This window comes from Varanus komodoensis, unplaced genomic scaffold (assembly GCF_004798865.1).
Source record: "Varanus komodoensis strain SLA01 unplaced genomic scaffold, ASM479886v1 scaffold18_1, whole genome shotgun sequence".
NCBI lineage: Eukaryota > Metazoa > Chordata > Lepidosauria > Squamata > Varanidae > Varanus > Varanus komodoensis.
In genome coordinates, this window is record NW_025335548.1 from 1,992,423 (window position 1) to 2,017,388 (window position 24,966).

Genomic DNA, 24,966 nt, shown 5'->3' on the forward strand with positions numbered 1-24,966 from the left:
TGCAATGTATGGCTGTGAAAGCTGAACCATAAGGAAGGCTGAGCGCCGAAGAATGGAGGCCTTTGAATTGTGGTGCTGGGGGGAGATTCCTGTGAGTCCCTTGGACCGCAAGGTGATCAAACCGGTCAGTCCTAGAGGAGATCAACCCTGACTGCTCTTTAGAAGGCCAGATACTGAAGAAAAAACTCAAATACTTTGGCTACCTAATGAGAAGGAAGGCCTCACTGGAGAAGAGACTAATGCCAGGAACAACTGACGGCAAAAGAAGAAGGGGATGGCAGAGAATGAGGTGGCTTGGAGTCACTGAAGCAGTTGGCATGTGCTTGAGTGGACTCCGGGGGATGGTGGAGGACAGGAAAGCCTGGGGGAATGTTGTTGGACATGACTTCGTGACTAACAACAACAAGCTGATGTTCATTACCACATGTGTGGGAGTGAAAACCAATAAAGAATTATACCATGGTATGAAGCAGTGCTTTCTATTGCCTGACCAAAATCTACTTATTTTGTTAGCCCAAATCCTAGTAATATGGGAAAAGAAGAAAAAAATTCTTTCTTTGCACTATATCATTTCATAAGCATTTCCCTAAACCCACCTTAGCCTTTTTTTCCAAACAGAAATGTCTCCAACAGTTTCACCTTTCCTCAAAGATATCCATATAATACCAACTCTCCATTTCTGCCATTTACCCTGTAATGGCTTTCTTTCTTATTTTTCCACTGGCTGCCAGTTACTGTAACATTGCTCTTATTTAATAAGACAGCAGAGGATTAAAAAGGAAAGAAAAAAAGCAATAGATAAGCACTATATCAGGGGGGAAAAACCGATTACAATGAAACACACATAAAATATGCCAGTGGCGAGAAGTCAATACAGTGTTAACCACGGTGATGTTCAATTAGCTTTTAATGCTCATTGGACAATCAATAACAGGCAAGAAGGCAGTATTTATAAACATTTATACACATGTTGATTTTGAACAATTGAGCAAATTATAGGGGATAGGAAAAATATTTTGAAATCCAACAAGAGCTATTCTGAAATTGCTGCTTTTTTTCCTTATATTTTGCCAGAAGGGTTAATATTTTTTACGTGGATTGCTTGTATAGATTGGAATGTTTTAATGGTACTATTCAGCTTTCAATCACTTTTATGTATTCTATATTTTAAACCGTTTTACAATGTTGTTTGTGAACTGCTTTGAGAGGGCTTTATTTGCCCTCAAGGCAGTACAAAACCACCATAATAAATAACACCTCTCCAAAGGTCTACATTCTGCCATCAAGCTGCAGGAAAGATTGTCAATTAGAAGCAAAACGGAAGGCTTCATCAGCCTATCTACATCAGGGTCTGCCCAAGAAATTACGCTGTGTACTGTAGAACAGCAAATGGCACTCCCTTTCTCAAATTCAGGTGCATAGTACCCACAATGCTTCTCCATGAGAGCAAAACTATGGCAATTTTAAATTAAATAGCAAACACATTCAGCTGCCTGAGCTAGCTGTCTTGTCCTGCCTACTGGTAGGGTCAACCCCATTATATACAAAGGCTGATGCATTTTTGCTGACAAAAGGTGTTTCCGGCAACCATCTCTGCCACACATGTTCTGGAACTATTTACAATTGAAGGCCAAATGCAAGCACTAAATATATCTCATTCCTAAGCAATCTGGTAATGCTTTCAAAATGCTACACTAACATTAGGTAATCTTTAAACTGTTCCTGGGAGGAAGACAGTAGGATTAATGACCGAGAAGAGGAAGATATCTAGACAGCTAGTGTGTTGCTGCTGTAGTATATTAATTAAAGTGTAGTACAGGTAGTGGCATCTCATAAATGAAAAGCAATTGTGTTGTGACACACATTAACCAAGAAACATGTAGCTAACACCAAAAACTCTTTCTACTTCCTCTTGTCAGTGATACGCTACAACAGAAGCGTAATCTTCAGAGAACTTTATACTTGACAAGTTCATTAACAGTAGTGATTCCCCAGTGTGAGATTTATAATGTATTTTTTATTTATAAAGCAATATGCTTTACAATCAATTGTTTTCTAGTTATGGAGCAAATTTCCATACCAGAATTACATACTAGAAACACATGTCTTCACAGTTTATTTTATTCCCAGGACCACCTGGGTTATGAATGAGTTCCAATCCTGAGAAATGGAAATTCATCCTTAAGTCGAATTCGTACATAAGTCAGATCCCATGCAGTTGGCCCTCCACATTTGTGGAATTTATTTATTTAAAGCTCTACTGTGCTATTCTATAGCAGACATTCTTCGAACAGAGTACAGTGATTTAAAACATAGCAACAATAACATACCCACAATGATCATTAAAAATATCAGGAATAATAAACAAGTAGATAAATTAATAATACACAACTCCACAGACAACTAATCCACAGCAACCAATCATTGTCTGAATAAAAACCAGTATAAAATCATAGCCATCTATCCAGCAATTAAAATGATGGGAGAATAAAAAGGGTTTAACCTGGCACCAGGTTAGGGACACAGAACAGGCATGAAAGTGGGAAAAGCACAAATATGTCTAGCCCCTCTCTTCCAGCCAAACTCATGAGGGCCTCATGCTCATCCCACCATCCCTCATGCTGGAGGGATTTCCCTCTCTGGATGGGTGGGGCAGAAAGGCATGCTTTGGAGGCCTCCCTCCCTACCCTTCCACTTCCTGTCTCTCTATGCTGATGCTTTGGAGGCCTCCCCTCTCCTTTCCTCTCCCTCTATGGTGACGACAAGTTCCCACAGTAATTTTTAAAAGTTAATGGGTTTGGGGGCAGCTTGTTTGTAAGGATGAAGTTGTTCATAACTCAATTTGTAACTCAGTGACAGCCTGTACTGGAAATTGAAAGCGAGTCACCAAGATTTGGTGGTACTGTATCACTCAAGAGGAAGTAAGGTAAGTATCTCCAGGAAGCATTGCAGGGCATAAAACTACAGTCAGTAAGAGAAACTGAGACACCTGATTGTAGTTTCCAAGTGCCTGAGCGAAAACCCACTTTAGAAGCACAGCAAACTCTTCTGGTTTCCAGCATACAGTGGCGTTAAAACTTATTAAAATTTCTGCAGAACTATTAGCTAACAGCTGAGATGTATAAATTTAATTTACCCGTCTAATCCTTTTAGGAGGTGTTTATACAGTTTGTATTTTCTCTTAGCAGGGAGTTCCGCAGGACAACAGTGCTGTGGGAATAAGTATGCTGTCCATGGGGTTGTTGCAACTAAAAACAAATTTTAAATTTGATGCAGATACTGCCCTGTTGTTCTAATACAGTACTGTATAACACAAATGTGCAGAACTGTTAATTGTGAAGGATCAGACTGCCTCCCTGAACCTGACCTACTTGGGCCCACCCGAGTGTTACCCGCCTTTTTTGGATGAGGTCTTTTTCTTTTCACAGAAAGGGGGCACAGAACTGTGTCTCTTACTGGCATGTAGAAAGGGACCCAGCTCAGACTACACCACATCCTCACTGTTCTCTCTGACCTAAGAATAAGATCTCAGTGGGAACTCAATGCAGTCACATTAAATAACAGCCACTAGCCATAACATTAAGGCATTAAAACAACACTCGGCCCAATAACCGTGAATTGCAAAATATAAATAAAAATAAGGCACAGCCAAGCCAAAGTGCAGAAGAAAAATGTTATGAGTCAATTTCAAAGAAATCTTAATTTGTTTCAATTTCATTGATCGGGTCACTGAAAATATGACAAGGAGCAAGTAAACTGAAAATTCCTAATTGCAGTGCTGTGGTGTGACACTGCTTCCTGTCATCTTTAGGAAGCTGTAGGAATTGTTGTAAATGCATTGCAGATTACTGTAGTATGCTGAAAATGGGAAATCAATATCCCCCTTTTCACAGGGCTAGTTCAGAACTTAATAGCATTAAGTAATTATGTTCACTAGTAAGCTGGGGAACCCTGTGTTCCTTATTTACTGCTTGGCAATTCAGTATTGTTCATTTTAATAAAATTAGTAGCTCAGCTACAATTGATCTTAACATCGGTTAAGTAAAATTTCATATAAGCAGTTTGAATGTGTGCCTTTTAAAACTGCAGGTCACTTGCCTACACATAAATTCCCCCCAACTATAGTCCTTAAATAATGTTGAGCATCTGGAAGCAGCTCTGCACTTTAGTGAGTACATTAAGAATCATGCTTGAAATTTGAATAACAGAATAGAATGTTTATGGGGTTTTTTTCAGGGTATTATTTATCATTAGCAGAAAGGCTCAGTTTTAGGCTCCTGGACAAAATAATCATTTAACACTAGCCTTTAGTTTAGTACACTACCAAAGATTACACTAAAATAGACTTCATTCAAGTTTCATGGCATGGGGAAATGAGGAGGCAAAGGTGTATACTTAGAATTATGGAACAGACTGCCCCTGGACACACATTCAACCAGGAAAAATCCTGCTCAAATCCCAGAAAAACAGCTGCCACTGAGTGTTGATAAAACTAGGCTAACTAAGACCATGGTCTGATTGAATATACAGCAGATTCCTAGGCTATGATAGTGAGAATATTAATAAGAACACAGGGTGTAAATGTATGATTTAATGAATTAATATGATACAAGCTGTTAGGGTGTCCTGTTGATTAGATTACCCTCTCAGTCAATTATCCATAATGCCAGCTATCAGGATTCACGCAAAGGATAAAACCCTTTAGATTAGCAAGAATGAATGGCTGTACGTACATAAAATATGTGAGTAAATAAACAGTAATCACATATTGAATTAGCTGGATTGGACCAATTATGTCCAGCACCATTTTCTAAGATATAAGCTTAAGTGGTTCTTTATACAATTGTTAATGAGGGGACACCAATAGAATTCTCTTCTCCATCAGTCTTGAAAGAGTTCAGTAAGTATTACCATAAATTTTCAACTCTTAAAAAATGTATACACAACAGTCTTAGTACACATCTAATCCTAGTGGGGGACACAGAAAGAATACAAAGTGTGTGTATGTTTGCACGTGTGCATGTGTCTACGGGGGCGGGGGGAGGAGGGAGAACGAAGTAATACATACCAGCACAGCAGGTATTTGGAAAGTGTTTTTCTCTTGTATTGCTTCTTCAAAACTTGTTTAAGATTTGTAGAATACTGAATATTCAATATCATGAAGTATCTCTTCTTGTCATAATCTATAATCTCTTTTAACAAACCTCTGCTAATTTAGGTGTTACAGAGTGATGCATAGCTAACCCTGTAGATGTTATTTAAGAAGCTAATTCATACATAAACAAATAGCTAATAAAAAAAAGAAAAAATGCAAATATCTCTGGAAAGGGAATTCATAAATACTGTGTCACTATATACTAGGGTGGGGAACCAATGGCACGCGTGCCACCCAGGCGCACACAGCCCTCTCTGTCGGAACATGAGCCAAGCCATCCAGCATAACCGCAGCAGGCGAGCAACAGATAACAGCGCACACAGGGGCCATGCGCATGCTCAGAAAGGAGTAGTGGCACCAGGCGATGACCTCACAAGCAGGGATTCATAAGAGGCCAATTGTCCAAGCATTCGCATGACTGGAAAGTACGTTGCCAAGGATATATATATATTTGCTTCAACTGGCTCTGAGATGTCTTTTGTAAACTAAAACCTCAGTTTTCAGGTTTTATTGCAATATTGGCAATTTACGATAAATAAGTGGGTTTGGATTGCAGGTTGGGCATGTGGTGTCTCAAAGGTTCACCATAACTGAGTTAGGGTTAGAAAAATGAGGTGTCCTAATATTATTTTGATGGTTGCAATCTGTTCAGAATGAGCAGAACTGTTGAGCTGTGCAGGAAAAGCTACTCGACGAAGGCATTTTCAAAACTGCCTTATTTTCAATGGAACTTTACCGCTATATTAGGGTTAGGGGTGTGCACCAGTCTAGGGTTAGGGTTAGAAAAACGAGGTGTCCTGGCATGGTTTGGATGGTTAGAATGTGTTTAGAACGGGCAGACATAATGAGCAGTGCAGAAAAAGCTGCTCGAGGAAGGCTTTTTCAAAATCGCATTATATTCAATGGAATATTAGCCCCATGATAGGGTTAGTGAAGTGCACCAGGGGAGGGTTGGGGTTAGAAAAACGAGCTGTATTGGCATACTTTTGATAGTTGGAATTTGCTTAGAATGCGTAGAAATGTTGAGCTGTGCAAAAAATGCTACTTGAGAAAGGCTTTTTCAAAATCACATTATTTTGAATGGAACTTTACCCTTGTATCAGTCTTGCGGGTGTAGAGCAGGGTAGGGTTAAGGTTTGAAAAACAAGGTGTCATGGCATGGTTTTGATGGTTGGAATGTGTTTACAATGGGTAGAAATGATCAGCACTGCAGAAAAAGCTACTCGGGGAAGGCTTTTTCAATGGAATATTAGAGCCATAATAGAGTTAGGGGAGTGCATCAGGGTAGGGTTAGGGTTAGAAAAATGAGGTGTCCTGGAATGATTTTGATGGTTGGAAACCGTTTAGAGTGTGCAGAAATGATGAACACTGCAGAAAAAGCTACTCAGGGAAGGCTTTTTCAAAATCGCTTTATTTTCAATGGAATATTAGCCCCATAATTGGGTTAGGGGAGTGAACCAGGGTAGGATTGGGTTAGAAAAATGACGTGTCCTGGCATGATCTTGAAGATTAGAATGTGTCGAGAAAGGGCAGAGATGATTAGCAGTGAAGAAAAATCTAATCGAGGAAGGGTTTTCCAGAATTGCTTTATTCTCAATGGAACTTTACCCCTATATTAAGGTGGGGGCTGTGCACCAGGCTAAGGTTGGGTTAGAAAAAGGAGGTGTACTGGCATGGTTTTGATGAATGGAATGTGTTTAGAATGGGCAGAAATGCTGAGCTCTGCAAAAAATGCTACTTGAGAAAGGCCTTTTCAAAATCACATTATTTTGAATGGAACTTTACCCCTATATTAGGGTTAGGGTAAGGGCTGTGGACCAGGATAGGGTTAAGGTTTGAAAAACGAGGTGGCCTGGCATGGTTTTGATGGTTGGAATGTGTTTAGAATGGGCAGAAATGGTGAGTTGTGCAGAAAAAGCTTCTCAAGGAAGGCTTTTTCAAAATAGAGTTATTTTCAACAGAATATTAGAGCCATAAAAGGGTTAGGGGACTACACCAGGGTAGGGTTAGGGTTTCAAAAATGAGGTGTCCTGGCATGATTTTGATGCTTGCAATGTGTTTAGAAGGGGCAGAAATGATGAGCAGTGCAAAAAAAGCTACTCAAGGAAGGCTTTTTCAAAATTACAGTATTTTCAATGGAACTTTACCCCTATATTAGGGTTAGGGTTAGCGCTGTACACCAGGGTAGGGTTAGGGTTAGAAAAGTGAGGTTTCCTGGCATGACTTTGATGGTTGGAATGTGTGTAGAATGGGCAGAAATAATGAGCAGTGCAAAAAAAGCTACTCGAGGAAGGCTTTTTCAAAATCACAGTATTTTCAATGGAACTTTACCCCTATATTAGGGTTAGGGTAAGGGGTGTGGACCAGGATAGGGTTAGGGTTAGAAAAACGAGGTGGCCTGGCATGATTTTGATCGTTGGAATGTGTTTAGAATGGGCAGAAATAATGAGCAGTGCAAAAAAAGCTACTCGAGGAAGGCTTTTTCAAAATCACAGTATTTTCAGTGGAACTTTACCGCTATATTAGGGTTAGGGGTGTATACCAGTGTACCCCGGTCGCACCCATCTCTCCGTCCCCCAGTGCACCCGCAGTCACACCCCTCTCTCCCCGCACCCAGTGCACTCGGATAATGAGTGTGATTGCGGTCGTGCTGGGGGGCGGGGAGATGGCCGCGCTTGTGCTCGGCGGGGGGGAGGTGAGGTGGCCGCATTCTTTGTTGTTCTTTGTCACTTTGCTTCACATTTTTCTGATTTAAAAAAATGGTTACGGAACGGATTAACCTTATTTACACTGAAACTTATGGGGAAATTTAACTTGGTTTAGGACCAACCAGAGTCCTGGAACGGATTAAGTTTTTGAGCCAATGTACCACTGAAAATTGTCTGCACAGTAAAAATCATTCATGATGTTTAGATGGTCTTGCAACACAACCCTATTCCTATTTACTCTAAAGGAATCCCAATCGAGTTCACTGGGACCTACCCTCAAGTCACTGTGCATAGGTTAGGTTTGCAGCCCTAGATTACACAGAAATTGGAGAGAGTGCATAGCAAACCTGGAACAGCTAGCACTCAGGAAAGTCACCAGTGTATAAGCAGCCATTAGCTAGGTCTCAGCAACTGCATATTGCTGAATATTTAATTTGTTATTAAGAAGTTTCTTTTAAGACCTAAGTACAGGCATAGTGCTGTTGTGTACTTCTAATTGAAAATAATAATTTCTTTGTTAATGACTGAATCAATACACCAGTGCCCTCACACCCAGCATCATTTAATCATGCTCTTTAGCTCACTTCTTTGGAAAGAACAAGACTTAATTGCTCTAAATAAAGCTGGGCAAGAAGCATGCAAAAAGAGAGCAATGCATCCAGCATTTTCTGGGGTATTTCCAGTTTATTTTTTTATTTCCAGGGTGGCATCAGGAAAGTGAACAGAGATTATTAAGAAATCTGTTCAATTCAGTAGGCTCTTGGTCTGGAAACACTCAAAAATTAAGATATTTCTCAAGAAAAGAGGATTAAACAACTGAAGTGCTTCCAGGCATCTATTTCTAAGTAAACTGCTCCCTTTTGGAGGACTAAATTATCTGCCTACTGCCTACCTGACCTTTGATTCACCTGCCTAAAGATCCAAGCAAGGATCATTCAGTGTATAAGATTTGCTTCTAGGAAACTTCAGCCTTGCTCAAAACTTTAAGCCTTGCTCAAGCCTTGCTCAAAAAGAGGATATCAGCTCTATTTTGAAATATGGTCACAAACTGGCCTGTGGCAAGATGCCATGTTTTAATTCCTTTCATTGCTCTGTATATGTACAAAACTATATACCTCCATTGCTTTTATTTATTTACATGTGTTGTGAAGCTGCCTCTAACAACAGAAACATTCCAAGGCAGCATACAAGATAAATGGAAGGTATAATAACAATGAATAGTAATACAGTAATAGAGTTCCATAGAAACAGTACTCAAAAATAAAACATTAACCTAGAAATGTATGGGAAAAGGCCAGTAACAATAGGTGGATCTTGCACTTTTCGGAAGATCTGACAAACCTCAAATAGAAATCCATTCCAATAGTGTGAAGTCCCTACTGAAAATGCCTTCTCTCTCTTGTACTCCTCTTTGATGGCAGGCAGGTAAGAAAGGTTTCTGTTGGTGACCTTTGACTACAGCAGACTGGTATGTGTGAAGGTAACTTGGGTCCAAGTCATTCTAGATTTTAACAGTTAAAACCAGCCCTTTAAAGTGGCCTAGAAGCACATTTAGCAAACAGTACATGGTATTGGTGCCAAATGAATCCGTCTTTCCTGGACTGAGCTTCACATTATTGGCCCCCATCCCGTCTATTACCCTAACCCAGGCACTGCCTCACCTGGATTTGATGTAAAAGGGAGGTAGAGCTAAATATCATAAGCATATTGCCAACATCTCAGCCCAAACCTCTGGATGACCTCTCCCTATGGTTTCATGTAGATGATAAAGAGCATGGGGGATAGTATAGAGCCCTGTGGAACCTTATGGCATAATTGCCATGCCATAGAGCAAGTATCCTCCAGCACCACCTTCTGGAGACAATCAGCCAGGTAGAAGAGGAACCACTGCAAAGCAGTGCCTCCAACCCCCAACCTGGTCAGTCTATCCAGAAGAACACCGTGGCTGATGATGTTGAAAGCCACTGAAAGATCCAAGAGAATCCACAGGGTTGCACTCTTCTGTCTCACTCCCAGCAAAGGCCATCCCACAGGGCAGCCAAGGCATTCTCCATCCCGAAACCTGGCCTGAAGCCCAACTGAAATGACAATCCAGAGAACCTGTTTCCTCCAGAAGTGCCTGGAGCTGCTCAGCCACCACCTGCTCGAACATCCCAGAAAGAGGATGTTTGCCACTGGTCTAGGATTGGGCATGTCACCTGAATCCAGGTTCGGTTGTTCAGGAGTGGTCTTATCACAGCTGCCTTTAAAGAAGCTCTTAAGGAGGCACTGACAGTCTCCTGGATCCAAGTGCGCACCCCCTCTCTTGGTCTATTAATAAGCCACAATGGGCAACGGTCGAGTAAACAGACGGTGGGATGAACAGAACCAGGTATCCTGTCCACATCATCAGGCCGCAGTAACTGAAATTCCATTAGGATCAGACCCAGTGGTACTCTACTTTAATGGAACTAAAACAACCGTGGAGTCTAACTCACAGTGGATCTGAGTGACTTTATCTTCAAAATATTGAGCAAATTTGACACAGTGAGCCCGAGAGTTCGAAGATGCCATTTACTGATCCAGGATGTAACAGACCCCAGACCACTTGAAAAAGCTCAGCTGAACACTGCGAAGATGCAATGCAGGTGGCAAAATATCAATGTTTTGCCAGCTTCATTGCCATAGAATAGGCTCAATAATGAGCTCTAAGCCGTGTTTGGTCAAACTCATTGCAGGATCACTTCTACCTGCTCTCTAGCTGTCTCTCCTCTTGCTTCATTGCCCTTCGTTGTGCACCACGGAGCTGGTCAGGCTCTATAAGGGTGGAGAGGGCATTTAGGCACGATCAGCCAACTGCTCAAGGCATCTCCATATTCCACAAGATGACTTGGACATCAACAGGAGTGCAATAATATCAGCCAGATATTCCCCCAGAGCCTGCAGGAAACATCTGGATTCATCAGCCTCTGGGGGCAGACCATCTTAATAGCTCCCCACCCTTACAGAGGGGAAAAAGAGCCAATAATCTAAACCTCACCAGGAAGTGGTTTGCCCATGACAACGGCCACCATATTCCTGCCTGGTTGAGAAAAACAGTTCAAGAGCATGCCCCTTCCCAATGTATGTGCCCCTTTGACCATAGGTCTGACATCCTGAACAGCTCCTTAAAAGCTTGGAGAAGATACATAGTCCTACTGACAGTGAACCTGCCAGTCATTTGTTTTCAAATTCTTACCTCTCCCACTTCCCTTTTCTGCTTTAGAAATTAATTTAGTCTTTCTTTTTCCCCCTTAAATGAACATCTTGCATTTATGTACCACCTTCTTTTCATCTCCACGATTACACAATGCTAGAAGGCTGTCCTCTACCTGCTGCCTGTATGTTATAGACATGCATTTGCTCTGTCCTGTACTAGCCTTTGAAGGAGTACTCTTAGTACATGAGAGGAGAAACTTCTGGCTTGCGAGAATCTGCTGTCATTTATTAGAAACCAGGGCCCCCCAAATGGAACCTGTAGCAACATGGCAATCCAGTATGCAGATATATAATTAGAACTAGGAGGCAAGACAACACTTGTATCTGGAGCCCAGCACTGCCCCAAGGAAGAATCAGATTTGGACCAATTGTAAGCCCTTCTGTGCAGAAGCTAGGCCTAGGCACCTCCTTCTATACCTTCCTGGGCTGCAGGTGTGGCTCTGCCACTGTCCTGGAGCCATGGGTGGAACTGGAGACAGCTTTGCATTTACAGCCAGCTATACATCACCCCCAAAATGACCTGCTACATGGATTGCTATGAAATGCATACAACTTTCTAGCACTTATGCATAGGCTTTAACAAAAGCAGTCTACATATCCAAACAAGTATCCATTTGGAGTTGACCCTCTATGCTACCGATTCATAAATTAAGAGTTCTATAAGGTCCTCAGTCCACTGCAGTATAGGGTAAGGTTGTCGATGAAGTGCATCATAGGAAGTGAGTGTTTGCACTTGCCATTTTGTAGTATTAGCCTTTTGGCTATCAAAAAGAGTATTTCCCTCTCTAGTTCTTAATTTCCACAAAGCAGGTAAATTACAGAATGTGCACAAAATGAATATTTAAGACTATTTCAGTACAAAATGTATCTGTACGAAGTTTCTCCCCAGATGAAGCAAGAACTGAACATTACCAAACCATGTGTCTAAAAGAAGTACTGGCTATATTGCACCACTAGCACTTAGTTGAATTAGACAATTCTTTATTAAAGAAATAGATGAGTGCTGAATAAATACAAACAGTTTGCAGAATAGTATGCTGCCTAGGATCCAGAGCTGTGATAGGTAGATACCAATGTGGCAGTCTACTGAGTAGCCATTTTGTGGTGGTACTCACAGAATGTCTCAAACTCCCAAATGTTCCCATGGGTCCAGGAAGGTTGGGTACCCCATCCCAACCTGCTACAATAGACAATATCAGAAGGTTATGATTACATAGTCATATATACCACTGCAGAGAATTACTGTTGTCCATTTAAGTTTGCAGCATAGAGCTATTAATAGGCAAGCTAATTTAATGAAAAGGCAGTATTAGCTGACATTTATTAATGAATTCAAGTATACGTAACAGCACACAATTAGCTAGATTCTAGCTCCACCAAAAGAAACAATGATGCTGTGATTATTCAGTTTTACCCATTAAAGCAGATGCATTAGCTACAGGTTGTCAGAAATGTTAATTTTGTTCCTCCCCACTTCCCCCAGATTACTTGTAATTTCAAATTTAAGGTTATAACAATTTCTAAAGCAGAAAACTTTACAAAAAGCATCCAAAGAGCTGAAACTGAAACAAACCTGGTGCTTGATGCCTCGTACAAGATGCTACATTTCAAAACAGGAAAACAAGACTTAGACATGTTGCTGAGTAAACTGTTAAGCAAGATTGCTAGGTAATAATTTTGAAAATCATGATTAGGGTTTTGTTTTCTAAAAAGGACACAAGGTAACAGATTTGTTTAAATAGAAATTATTAACAAATCATTAACATAACTGAAGGTTAACACAGATAATTATTTACCAAAGCAGGCATATAACCCCATAAGGAGCATCTGCCCACTTGGCAAGTATTTTACCACACATTCATAGCCAAAGTCAAAGCCAGGAAATTTTCAGAAATAAAGTTCTCTTCGTTATTTAGACAGATGCTCACCACTTGGTTGTACACCCACCATATAAAGTTTCCATCATGTGAGTTGGGCAACTATAGCCCTCTTCTTTGTGTTGAATATGATGGGCAAATAAACCTTCACAATCTTTAGAGGAAAAGAAGCAAAATGGCACCTTCTGAACTAGACAGTCTAGGATGCCAACACTATTTCAGAAACTTCTTCCAACAGCAGAGACAGAAGAGTGAGGAGAGTTCAACTGCAGATGCTGGCTGTGGAAACAAGCCACAGTTGCAGCAGGGCCAAGGAAGAAACCAGTGGTGGAGGAAAGACTCTTGTGTTTCAGCTTAGGCAGCAATGAGGCTGCAGTTACTCCAAAAAAGAAACCAAGCCATAAAGGAAGGAATCTTTAGAAAACAAAACAAGACTGAGCAGCCTCCAAGTCTTACCTGGTGTGACACCTACCTAGAACTTTACAATGTTAATTGTAAATTTAGCAAAATAGGACTAGAGCTTTTATAGAAGACCAGTGAATAATCTAATGGTGTAATACATTTACTTGTTATGAAATAAGGAAATGCTGAAGAGCTCACTCCTGCCACAGTGCTTCCTGTATGTTGAATTATATCTCAAAATATGGGATAACATCTTCACCAAATTTTTTACATAACACTTGAGAGGGACACACATTGCTGAGTAAATGTAATAATTCTAACAAATAGGTGATATAAAGACATGTTGTCAGACAATGCTATGTCATCTTAGCATCACAAAGGAAAAATATTACTTTATTATGAAATGTAGTTGCTTTATAAGAACGGAGATAAATTCTACAGGCACTCCTGAGAGAAGAGTTATGAAAGATTTTATCCATATTACCAAAAGGAAACAAAACTTACTTTTTCATCATCATCAGTGAAAGGAGCACCTCCAGGAGTTTTATTTATCGCTTGTGCAACACCAATAATCTCATCCTCACTGTTTCTTATGGGCATACAAAGCAACGACTTGGTCTTGTATCCTGTCAGTTTGTCAATCTCATCATTAAAGCGACGATCCTACCCAAAGAGATAAGGAAAATATTAAGATTAGAACCCAAATGCTCCTAAAATGTGCTTCTTTGCAACCAACATACTGCAGTGGTTTCATCAAACATTTCCTGTGTCAAATCCACTCACTTGCGATTGACTTTCCACATACCTGTTTACTATGCAAGATTAACTCTGAGATATTTTTGCAGTACACACTGTAATATATGCATATGCCTCCATATTTTGTATTCCTAGGCTTGGGTAGACTCCGGGAGATGGTGGAGGACAGGAGAGCCTGCAGAAATGTTGTCCATGGGGTCGTGATGGGTTGGACACAGCTTTGTGACTAAACAACAAAAGCTGTATTACTTTCCAGGTGTTCCTTTTTACTGTTTTTCTTCCCTTTTATATATTGCTCTGTTATACTGCCCCAACTGCAGACTTAAAATGGCACATTTTAAAATGAGTGTAGTGAAACATACAGAGGTATACCCCACCACAGTCTCTAACACATATTTGTAGTAACAATGTGACCAATACAAAAATATAATTGCAGTCTTTTTACAAGTTTGCCTCAATTCAGGAAATCAATCCCATTGCCTTGTTTAAGAGGTGACTGGTGCAAAATTTCAGGGCGGGCAATAACCACACCATTTACTTAGTGTATGAGGTGATTGGCTGTCTTCAGTCTCTTGCACCATAGATCAGCTCACAAAAGTTTCAAGTGGCAGCAAGTTGCTCTGTGGTACAAAGCTTCTATCAACAGCAGTGCTATCAGAAACATCAAAGAGCAGCTGCCTGCATCACACTGCATTGTATTTTATTGTATTTTTTTGTGTTTGTAAGCCGCCCCGAGGCTTCGGCAAGGGGCGGCATAGAAATGTTCTAATAATAATAATAATAATAATAATAATAATAATAATATCACACTGTATATCCTGGCTACAGGGGTTTTGCTAGAGCTACGTATTTCCAAGTATAGATTGATTGCACGGGAGCAGGGTGATGATAAGGGATTGTATGTAGAACAGAGAAATAACTGCATCTATTACACCACAATGGATTGTTATCAGTCTATTGGGGGAGAAACACTAGAATGGACAACACCTTCCTTGACCCAAGATGTGCAATGTGAGAGCACTACTACCCTCAAACTGCACCATGAGAAAAAAAGCAGAGTATTAGCTACACACACACAATGTTATTTCTTTTCAGTGCAGAGCAATGAAATTGAGAGAATGTTAAGATACCATCTCATTTAGCAAAAAGCAAAATCATTCTTTCCCTCTTCTCTTCCTCCCAAGGGATTGTGGAAGGCTTAACTCTCACATTCTCATGTTTGAAGGGAGAAAAGGAAGTAGACACTTAGGTTTCATCTTACCCAGGACAGAAGTACTGTTTCCCTCTGCTCTCCTCTCTTACAATATAATGGGAGCTAAACTTCAGAGTGATAAACATGTGCACACACATGCACACATAGAAACAGAGAGAGCTCTACAATACCTTGTTTGTTCTTTCGTATCCATGATAAAATTGTAGTGTCTGTGTTGCACAAAGGTAAACTCTGAAGACTCCAAAGCATTTTAGGTTTGTCAAGGAAATGCAAATTCTAAAAGAAACAATTTACTGTATAGCCACAGTAGATGGATCAAAAAACAACAAGAAGACTATCAACCTATTTTTTTTACACTAGTTAGTCTTGCACTGTTTTGCTCACTTTATCTAAATTTTGACCATACTTTCAGTCTACGAGATTCTTCAATTGTTCTAAGACATCTGATATTTCTCTCTTGGCTGATCAGTCCAACTCTCTATGATAACCTTTAATTAGATTTCATTCCCCCTAGAAAAAAACCCCCACTCTGGTAGAGGTTTACTTATGGAAGATAAAGAAACTACACTGCCTAATTAATATTTCCTTTCTTTACAGGGGATAAAGTAGATCCCAAAGGACCTTATTTAAGATTCATCCACCTAACTGAAGGAAATAAGACATGTTTTTCCTAACCCTTTCTCTTCCTATGTTACTGCTACATCACTTTTCCCAACACTGGTCTTCTCTCCGGATTTGTGAACTCTTTCTTTAAAAGGAAACATGTCCCTTCAAAAAAGAACAAACTTCATTTTTATTTTATTTTTCAAAGAAATGCTAGAGAAGCATTTTCCAAGTTCAGCAACACATCTCTCCATACATTATCATGCACAGGCATTTATTTTATACTGTGTTACTAGCTTCCTTTTGGAATGAAACTGTTCCTCACAATGCTACCCTTGCACAGATTTGTCCATTGCATTAACTCCTTTCTTCCAGTTATAAATAGTGTGTTTTAATGAAATGGGAAATGTACAAAATACTGTGGGATTTAATATTAAAATACACCCAGTGTGGAAGGGCAATGTCTATTTCACAAAGTATGTATCTAGTAATTATATATCTAGTAACATTTTATAAACTATTCCAGAGACTAGACATCTCTAAGAAATGTTGCTTGCTCTTCCAGTGTTCCATTGGCACCCATTTTAAATTACTTGTGTATATGATTGCATCTTAAAAGAAAAAAAATCTAGAAATAAGCCACACACATCTGTTATACTTTGGTGTGCACATATGAATCAAGACAGGAAATTCCCCCCTTCTCCACCCTTCAAAGAGGCAAGTTAAGGAAGAGGTCTTATGGTACCAGTAAATCCAGCCATCAATGGACTAGATCCAAGCAAAGTTTCCTACAACTAGATTCCCCCAGAAATCAGTGTGAAATGCTAGCCATTGATTTCAATTGGACCTAAGTATAACTACTGTGGGGCACACCAGGATAAAATTTATTGTACAATTGCACTGTCTCGCTGACAGAATTTTACAGGCATCTCAAATATTTCATCTTTCATTTGTAACTGTCAGTTCCTCTTCAACTGGAATGCCAAGGCCAGAGGTGATCAAGGTAGAAGAACTAAGAATGACACAGACAAGGGTCAGAGAGACATAGAGATGATGACTATGTCAAGAACAAGTTTAGGGTTAAATACTGTCAAGGCATGGCAGGACTGAAGGCAAAGTTAGAAACACACACACACACACAAAATTAGAGGTCTGTAGGCAGAAATCAAGTGAGAACCACCAAGCAGTCACCACCAAAACAAAAACAAAAAGCATCTGTTCCACTACCAATCACAAGATGGCACTGTGATATAGAGAAGAACTGTGAAAATACACTCAGCTTCTGTACAGAATAATGGTACCATCTAGGAATATACCAGACTTTCCTTGGTTTAAAAGAAGCAGCGGCTAGACAACACTGAAAAGGCCCTGGGATGATTACATCATGAAAAGGCCTTGCAAACTCCCATGACTAAGTGTTCTAAGTGCACAATAAATGCCTAGTATAGAAAAGTCCGGAATCAATTATAGGCGTTGCAAGTACAGTGGTACCTAGGCTCATGAATGCCTCAGTTCATGACCAAATTGGGTCGCGAATAGAAACTTCAGAAAAAATTTGCCTCAGTTCATGAACTCTGCATTGGGTGACGACCACAATTGTGACCATGTTGCCGCACAAACATGATTGAGATCGTGGCCATCTTCCCTGCACGAGCGTGATTGTGGCCATCTGCACCCCCTCTAAGCACAACTGTGCCTGTCTTCCCTGCATGAGAGCAATCACGCCCCTCTCCCCGCCACCCAAGCATGATCGCGATTGCGCCCGTCTTCCCTGCACGAGCATGACTGCAATCATGGCCATCTCCCCCCCCCCGAGCATGATGGCTATCGCACATTTGGACTCTCCCTCCAAACAATAACCTCCCCCCACCAGGTTAGTGTTGCAACTGTATTGTACTTTGTTACTTTGTTGTTCTCTGTTACTTTGTTTCAAATTTTTGTGTAAAAATATATTTACAGAACAGATTAACCTTATTTACATTGAACCTTATGGGGAAATTTGACTTGGCTTGCGACCAATTCGGGAATGAGTTGTATCAGATTACATTATATTTGCATCAGTATACCACTGTATCAGATTACACTAGCAAGTTTTTGCTATAGCAGCAGCTGATCTCATTTTCTAAGAACAAAAAACCTGCCTGTAACTCTGAGCTGCCTCCTATCTTGACCAAAACACATGGGCATCTCAACTAGCATAAAGCAGAAATGCAGAGAAACACGACAATCAGTATGTTACCAAAGCTGGAGCTTAATTTGGGTGAAGTATTAGTGAAAAGGAGTTCTGGAGAGCTAAAATATAGCCCAACAGTGAGTTTTGGATTCCACCCCCCATGAATGTTTTTAAGGTGTTTTCTTGCTTCTCTCCAAGATAATACATTTAATACATTAAAAAGTCTTAACTGATCACAGAAAGGCAGTATAGAAATACTATAAATAAATGTTTGGATGAACATTTTGTTTTATGAACATCTCAACAAAACACCTGGTCAGTCTTGGGTGCAGTACATAAAATAAATCTAAGTAAGTTATTTGTTGCTGTCAAGCTGTCTCTGACTTAGGGCAGCCCTGTGAATGAATGCCCTCCTTGATGGCCCTGTTCAGCCCTTGTAAACACAAGGCTGTGGTTCCTTTTGGAACTGATGCTTCTCACAGTTAGTCTTCCTCTCTACTATGGTTGTCTTCTCCAGCATTTCTTGCTTTCTTGTGGTGCACTGGAAATACGATAGCTTCAGTTTCCCCTTTTGCTTCTAGGGAAAGTTTCGGCTCGATTTGATCTAGGACCCACTTCTTTGTCTTTCTGTTAGTCCAGAAAGCCCACTTCTATGTCTTTCACAAACCTCTCTTCCAGCACCATGTTTTGAACACATCAATTTTCTTCTTGTCAGCTTTCTTCACTCTCCAGTTTTTACACCCATACATAGTGATCCAGAATACAATAGCATATATGCCCTTCACCTGTGAATTTTTTTTCTATTTTCTCCTCTGCTGTCCTTCCAAGTCTCAGTTCTCCTCAAATTATTGACTGAGCATTTATTTGAATGGATGACTGAGCCAAGACATGCAAAATCTTTCACAATTTCAATTTCTTCAGTATCAACATTTAAGTCATGTAATTCCTCTATAGTCATGACTTTTAATGTATAACTTCAGTCTTGCTTTTGTACTTTTGTACTTTCTTCTTTCACTTTTATTAGAAGTTATTCCAATTCATTGCTGCTTTCTACCATTAATACAGTATCATCCCCATATCTTAAATTATTGGTATACCTTCCAACAATTTTCATTTCTTCCTCTGAACCTAATCAAGTGTTCCTTATAATAAATTCTGCATACAGACTGAACAGATAAGGAGATAAAATGCATCCTTATTTGACTCCTCTGCCTATAGAAAACCATTTCAATTTCTTCTTCAACATCTATTTTTGGAGCTCATACTTCCATTTACCAATTGTATGTGTTGTGGAACTTCAGATTTTCATTTCACCTTTCTGTATGTCAGCTTCCTTTAGGCTTTGATTCAGTTGTATAAAAACAACATTATTCATATCTGTCCTTTGCTCTTCCTCAGGAGCTTGCTGAGTGCCTTCCAACCTCAGAGACTCATCTTAAGGCACCATCTCTTTTTTCATTTTGGATTATTTAGTCAGAAGGTGTACATGGTAAGAATATTCAGAAGTGTTTAGCACTGCCTTCCTCTATGCAGTACCCAGTGTTAGCTTGATCTTCACTGATCTTCAACTAACTCTGTGGCCCAACAGCACCCTTCAGGAGTTTCCCCACCCCATCACCATTAGGGAGATTCATTCACTTCTGCTGAGTGACTGTTACTCCTGAAGAGGGTGGATGCATCTGAGTCTGATGACTCAGCTTGGACCTTTCCTTGGGCGACTTGCTAGGTGACCAAACAAGAGAGAAAGTCCCCCTGTCTTGCAGCATTGCTCTTGACTTCTCTGACACTCTCAAACCTGCTCATTATATTAAGGTATGCTCCTAAGAGGGGCAAATAAGTTTATAGTTTTCAGCCAAACCAGGAAGAGTTCCAGGTTATGAAGATGTCGCTTGCAGCAGAATCTACCACCTGCTGCTTTAGTTTCTGCTAAAGGTCACTGTTGAACATTTGATCAAGTCAGGGAACATAGGTTGCAAACACATCCCACATCTCACCAAAGGTCTCTGTTCTACCTTCTTTATTCAAGGACGACTCTTAGGAAACTTCAGAGATCCCCTTTTGCAGAGCCCTCATCCTGCTGCCCTGTTCCAGTGGAAGCCATCCCTGGTCAAGAAGCAGGGAATTCTGTCAAGGCCAGGACTCCCAGTCTTGCATCTCACTGTCTCCTACATGCAAGAAAGTTCTCAGGCATCTGAGTTCTCACAGCTGCACCTGTCTCTGCAGCTTCCCCCTTTGATTCAATGTCTCACAAAGCCCAGCAAGATTCTTCTAGCTAGGGACAAAGAAGAAGAAGGTCTCTTTTCCTCTTTCCCCCATCCCCATCCCATTGCTTCCAATAAGCAAGATTTTGCTGTATCAGCTCTTTACAAGAAAACATGCCCTCAAACCACCCCAACTTTAGGTGCTTAGGGGACATGCTCCCCCAACATAGTCCCAACAGCAGCATTACATCAGCAAAGTTTCACCACTTCCCAGGAAAAATGTCCATGGGAGCAGTCCACCAATGGAGTGGGATGTCCAAAGTATCTTATAGACTTTGTGATGTCTTCCCAGAGACCACAGAATCATGCCCTTTGACACTGGGGATGCTTTAGCCAGACATCTTCCCTTTACTTCCTCTCTCTCTCTCTCTTGCTCGCACACACGCACGCATGCACGCACGCACATGCACACACACAATTATATTACAAGTTCTTATATACTGGGTCTTGTTTGTGCCTCAGGAGCATACTTAATGTTATTTGTTTCTACAGAGAATGCTGCATTGTGATCACAGACAATGAATTCTTCCCTTCAATTACTTCTGCTAGAGCTATTTTTTTCATGGTGAGTTGAAGATGAATGATTTTTAATAATGCTACTAAGGGTCTGGCTCTGGATGGTGCTGAAAGCTTCCTACAGTATATTCAGCACTCCCAAGACAAAATTTGGCCAATGCACTGGGCTTAACAACATGTAAATGAGTGTTTGGTACTACATAAAATTATGCCTGCAAAAAAACTCCTCTTCTGCTTTCAAACCCAGGTAATGAAGAGGATTACAATGCAATTAAAGTCAAAGTGGGTGTTCTAAGTCTTGAAATGAAGTGTCATAAATATGAAATCAAAGACTATTATATCAATTTATCACAGAGAGACCTATTATTGACTAGAATTCTGGTTTTAGTAGGTCTAAAAAGCTGATTAACGCTACACGCAGTGTTAGAAAAGAACCAAAGTGTACACAGATGCTAACAGCCAAAAGACAAGTCAAAGAAGGACATGCTATAATTGCTTAAATTATTGATTCCCCTCTAGAAGCAATCAGGAAAGCAGTGAGTCTCTAGGAAGTAAATCTCTTTAGCTAAAGATAATGGAAAGCACTGTGCAAGCAGAAGCACGGTCTCTTACCACAAGGCAGCCCTCAGCTGTCAAGTCTAGGCTTCACAGCAGGCATGGGAAAAGCTGTTTCTAGAACATGCTTACTAGAACCCCAAAATCCACTGGGACAAAATGTAGCAAGAACTAACAAAAATGAGATTGCTCAGAAGGTTAAGCAAGTTGTCCATGAGTCATATGCTGGAGTCACAGGCATTTCATTTTCATAATCCTGTAAGGTGATGGCCAAATCTCCCTCTACCCCCATCATACCTCCAACAGGTCTGTAACAGCACTGTAACTATTTTCATATAAGGGAGACATTTTGTTCTTATTTATATATTTATTAAATTTCTAACCCTCCCCATTAGCCATATGGTCATAGCCATTCTAGATACTGTTAAACAACTTGGAATTAAAAACTCTTACGAATCCACTTCAACTCTTCCAGAAATCTACCTGTAGATCTAGATCTTTCTTCTTGGTCCAAGAGAATAGAGAATGAAGAGAGAATAGTGCCAGCTCCAGGGCTTGGTCATGGTGGTGAGGGCAGTGGGGAGTCAGGAAAGGTACCCTCCGTGGACTCAAATTCTTAACCAGAATTCTCTCCCAGTGACTCCGAACTCGGATGCAAAATGGAAAGATGCCACCCTGGAGTAGTAAGCCCTTTGCTAGTCTAGAGGCCTCACCATTGTTAGCCTCGGAAATTCCAGAGGACTCGCACAAGTTCATGTTTTAACTTGTGTTTATGAATGAATGAATGTGAACTAGCAAACAAAGCAACAACTCCAAGCCATTTTCAGTGGAACCAATCTTTAGGTGCTTCCAGACATGACATTTGGCCAGAATGAATTAGGCTAACTGAACTTGAAAGCTTACCTACATTTTCAGTCAGAAAGCCCAGTCCAATAAAAGCCATTTCCCTACTGAATTTGTGTTACTATACTACTCTTTATCTAATCTGCATATTAATATACAATTTATTATATTTATATCCCACATTTTCCTGCAAGAAACCCAAGATGGCTTACAAAATCTTACTCTTCTCAGTTTTTCCTCACAACAATCCCATGCAGTCGATTGGGCTGATTAGAGTCCGTCAATCTAACACTCTTACCAGTAGATAACATTGGGTCCCTTAGTATATTATTAATTTTTTCTTCATCATCATCATCATCATCATCATCATCATCATCATCATCATCTATATTTTTACTCCAAGGAAGAAGTCCTTCTGCTATTTGGTATCTTAGGACTCAGAATAATTTGGATCATTTTGGATATTATCTATTATCCCTTGACTTAGAAGCAGGGCTGCCAAATGTCTCAGGCCAAAAAAAAAAATGACTCAGCAAGCCTTCCATCTGGTCAGCCTCAGGGTCAGGATACCTTCCTTTCTTCTTTAAGTTTTTCCTACTCCAGCCTCATTGCCTAACCAGAAATGGGACTGCCCATACCTTTCTTATTCTGATATATCTGAATTATCCTATATGAGCACATAACAGAGTACTGATCTAACTGTTGCTATTGAATTAATTTTCCCTGGGCATAAGACAAACACAGGACAATTCTACACAGGACAATTATTCCATACATATAGAATACAGAAAAAATAGGTTCCTGATTTTTTGGGATGGTAGTGAAGGGGCTTTCTGTAAGTAGCTTAATTTACTACCAGTTTCAAGGAAAATAGATTTGCAGTGTTCCATGAGAGGCTTTTTCTATGCAAATGCCCTGTCTTGAACACAGAATTTTATAGAAGATCTGGATTATGTTGTTATTCACTTGTAACCGCCCTGTGCTTTCCCATCATGTTTTCGATCCCTTTACTCAGCACAAGGAAAAATTCTGTAAGGAGAAAATGATAGAATTACAGTACTATTGATGCTTCCAGGCAATACTTCTATGTCACTATTGCCCTATCTCATTTACAGGGCGATAATCTCTGTCTTTCCCATGTTTTCTTACTGGTTGTTCCATCTTTTTTCATACTGAGTAAGTTCTGCTATGGACAAAAAGGTGGAACCACTGCACAATGTTTTCTAATTGCCAATGCTAAAAGCCACTGTCCCTAAGCATCTAATAGCTTTTGAGTTATAGCAACAGCAGCTATCAATCCGAATTGACAGCTGAATTGATAGCACCCTATCAGACTTCCACTGGAATAAATTAAGCCACAACAGTTTAATCTAAATAAAACCTTTCTTTAACAAGTTGCATACTATACAAGACTTTTTATGACCCGTTCATTCTGCCCCATTTGCAGATTTCTTCTATATTTTTCAGTACCACATAAAATCATTCAAAAGAGTTCTCTTATTAATTCAGCTTTCATTTTCTATTGTAAGTACAATAACTTGGAGTTATATTCATAGCACTTCTTAATCTTCAAAGGAGCTGAATAATATAATTATATCCACCTCAAAGCTATGGATAGTTCATATCAGTATTAATTCACACTGCCCACTACCTCTGAACCGCAAATACTTTCACCACCTAATGAGAAGGAAGGACTCATGGGAGAAGACCCTGATGGTGGGAACGACTGACAGCAAAAGCAGAAGGGGATGCCAGAGGATGAGGTAGCTGGATGCAGTGGGTCACTGGGGCAGTGGGTGTGGGCTTGGGTGGACTCTGAGGGATGGTGGAGGACATGCCTTGAGGAATGTTGTCCATGGGGTTGTGGTGGGTCGGGCATGACTCAACAAAAAGCCTACTACCTCAATATTTCCAGAGAAACTTAGAAGAAACAATCTTATTCCACAATAAGATTTTTGGAATCAGATTTTTCAGCACTACCATCAAGAATGCTCAATTTGCATCATTGGATATTGGATCAATATTGTGTACTACAATAGCTCCTGCATTAAAAAGTACTTTGAGACAAGGTTTTTGTAGTATCATCACTCTGCCTTGTTTATGTTATTTTAGGAGGGGTTCTGACACCTTTGACCTCCATTTGGAATCCTCCCACACTTTTCCACCACTTCACATTATTCTTAACACAGAAAATTCACAAAAGGGGGAAATGCATAACAGCTGCACCATATCTTTTGACTGGTAATGCTAAAAGCCCTCCATCTAGAAGCACCCAAAGCCTCGATAAAAATCACCATCTTTACAGCCTGATAAACATATAAACACAACCCCTCACTCTTGTCAGTTTCTAAGGTTTTTGAATCCCCCAGTCATAAAACTTAATGGTGAAAAATATCACTACGCACAATTTTTCAAGATTTCTTTTCCTATCCTCTTTGCACACTGAACAAATATCAGTCTTTCCACACCATTCTTAAATTACAAGAACCATGTCAGAAGGAAACAAAATCTATCAATAAAAAACAATTTTAGAAGGTACATTTATTATACATTCTTCAAGTTCTAACCCTGAATCAGTAGGATTTTTGCCTCCTAAAAAACAGTGCACAGCACTTGGAGATTATTTATTATTATTATTATTATTATTATTATTATTATTATTATTAT

General features: G+C 40.0%; 1 protein-coding gene across 1 annotated transcript in view; it reads right to left on the reverse strand.

The window, feature by feature from the left end:
• Positions 1 to 24,966, reverse strand: part of PDE11A (phosphodiesterase 11A) — a 194,144-nt gene that overhangs the window by 144,670 nt on the left and 24,508 nt on the right. The window contains exon 2 of the mRNA XM_044427065.1: positions 13,884 to 14,042. Coding sequence (XP_044283000.1) covers positions 13,884 to 14,042 — 159 coding nt within the window. The remainder of the gene's footprint in view (positions 1 to 13,883; positions 14,043 to 24,966) is intronic.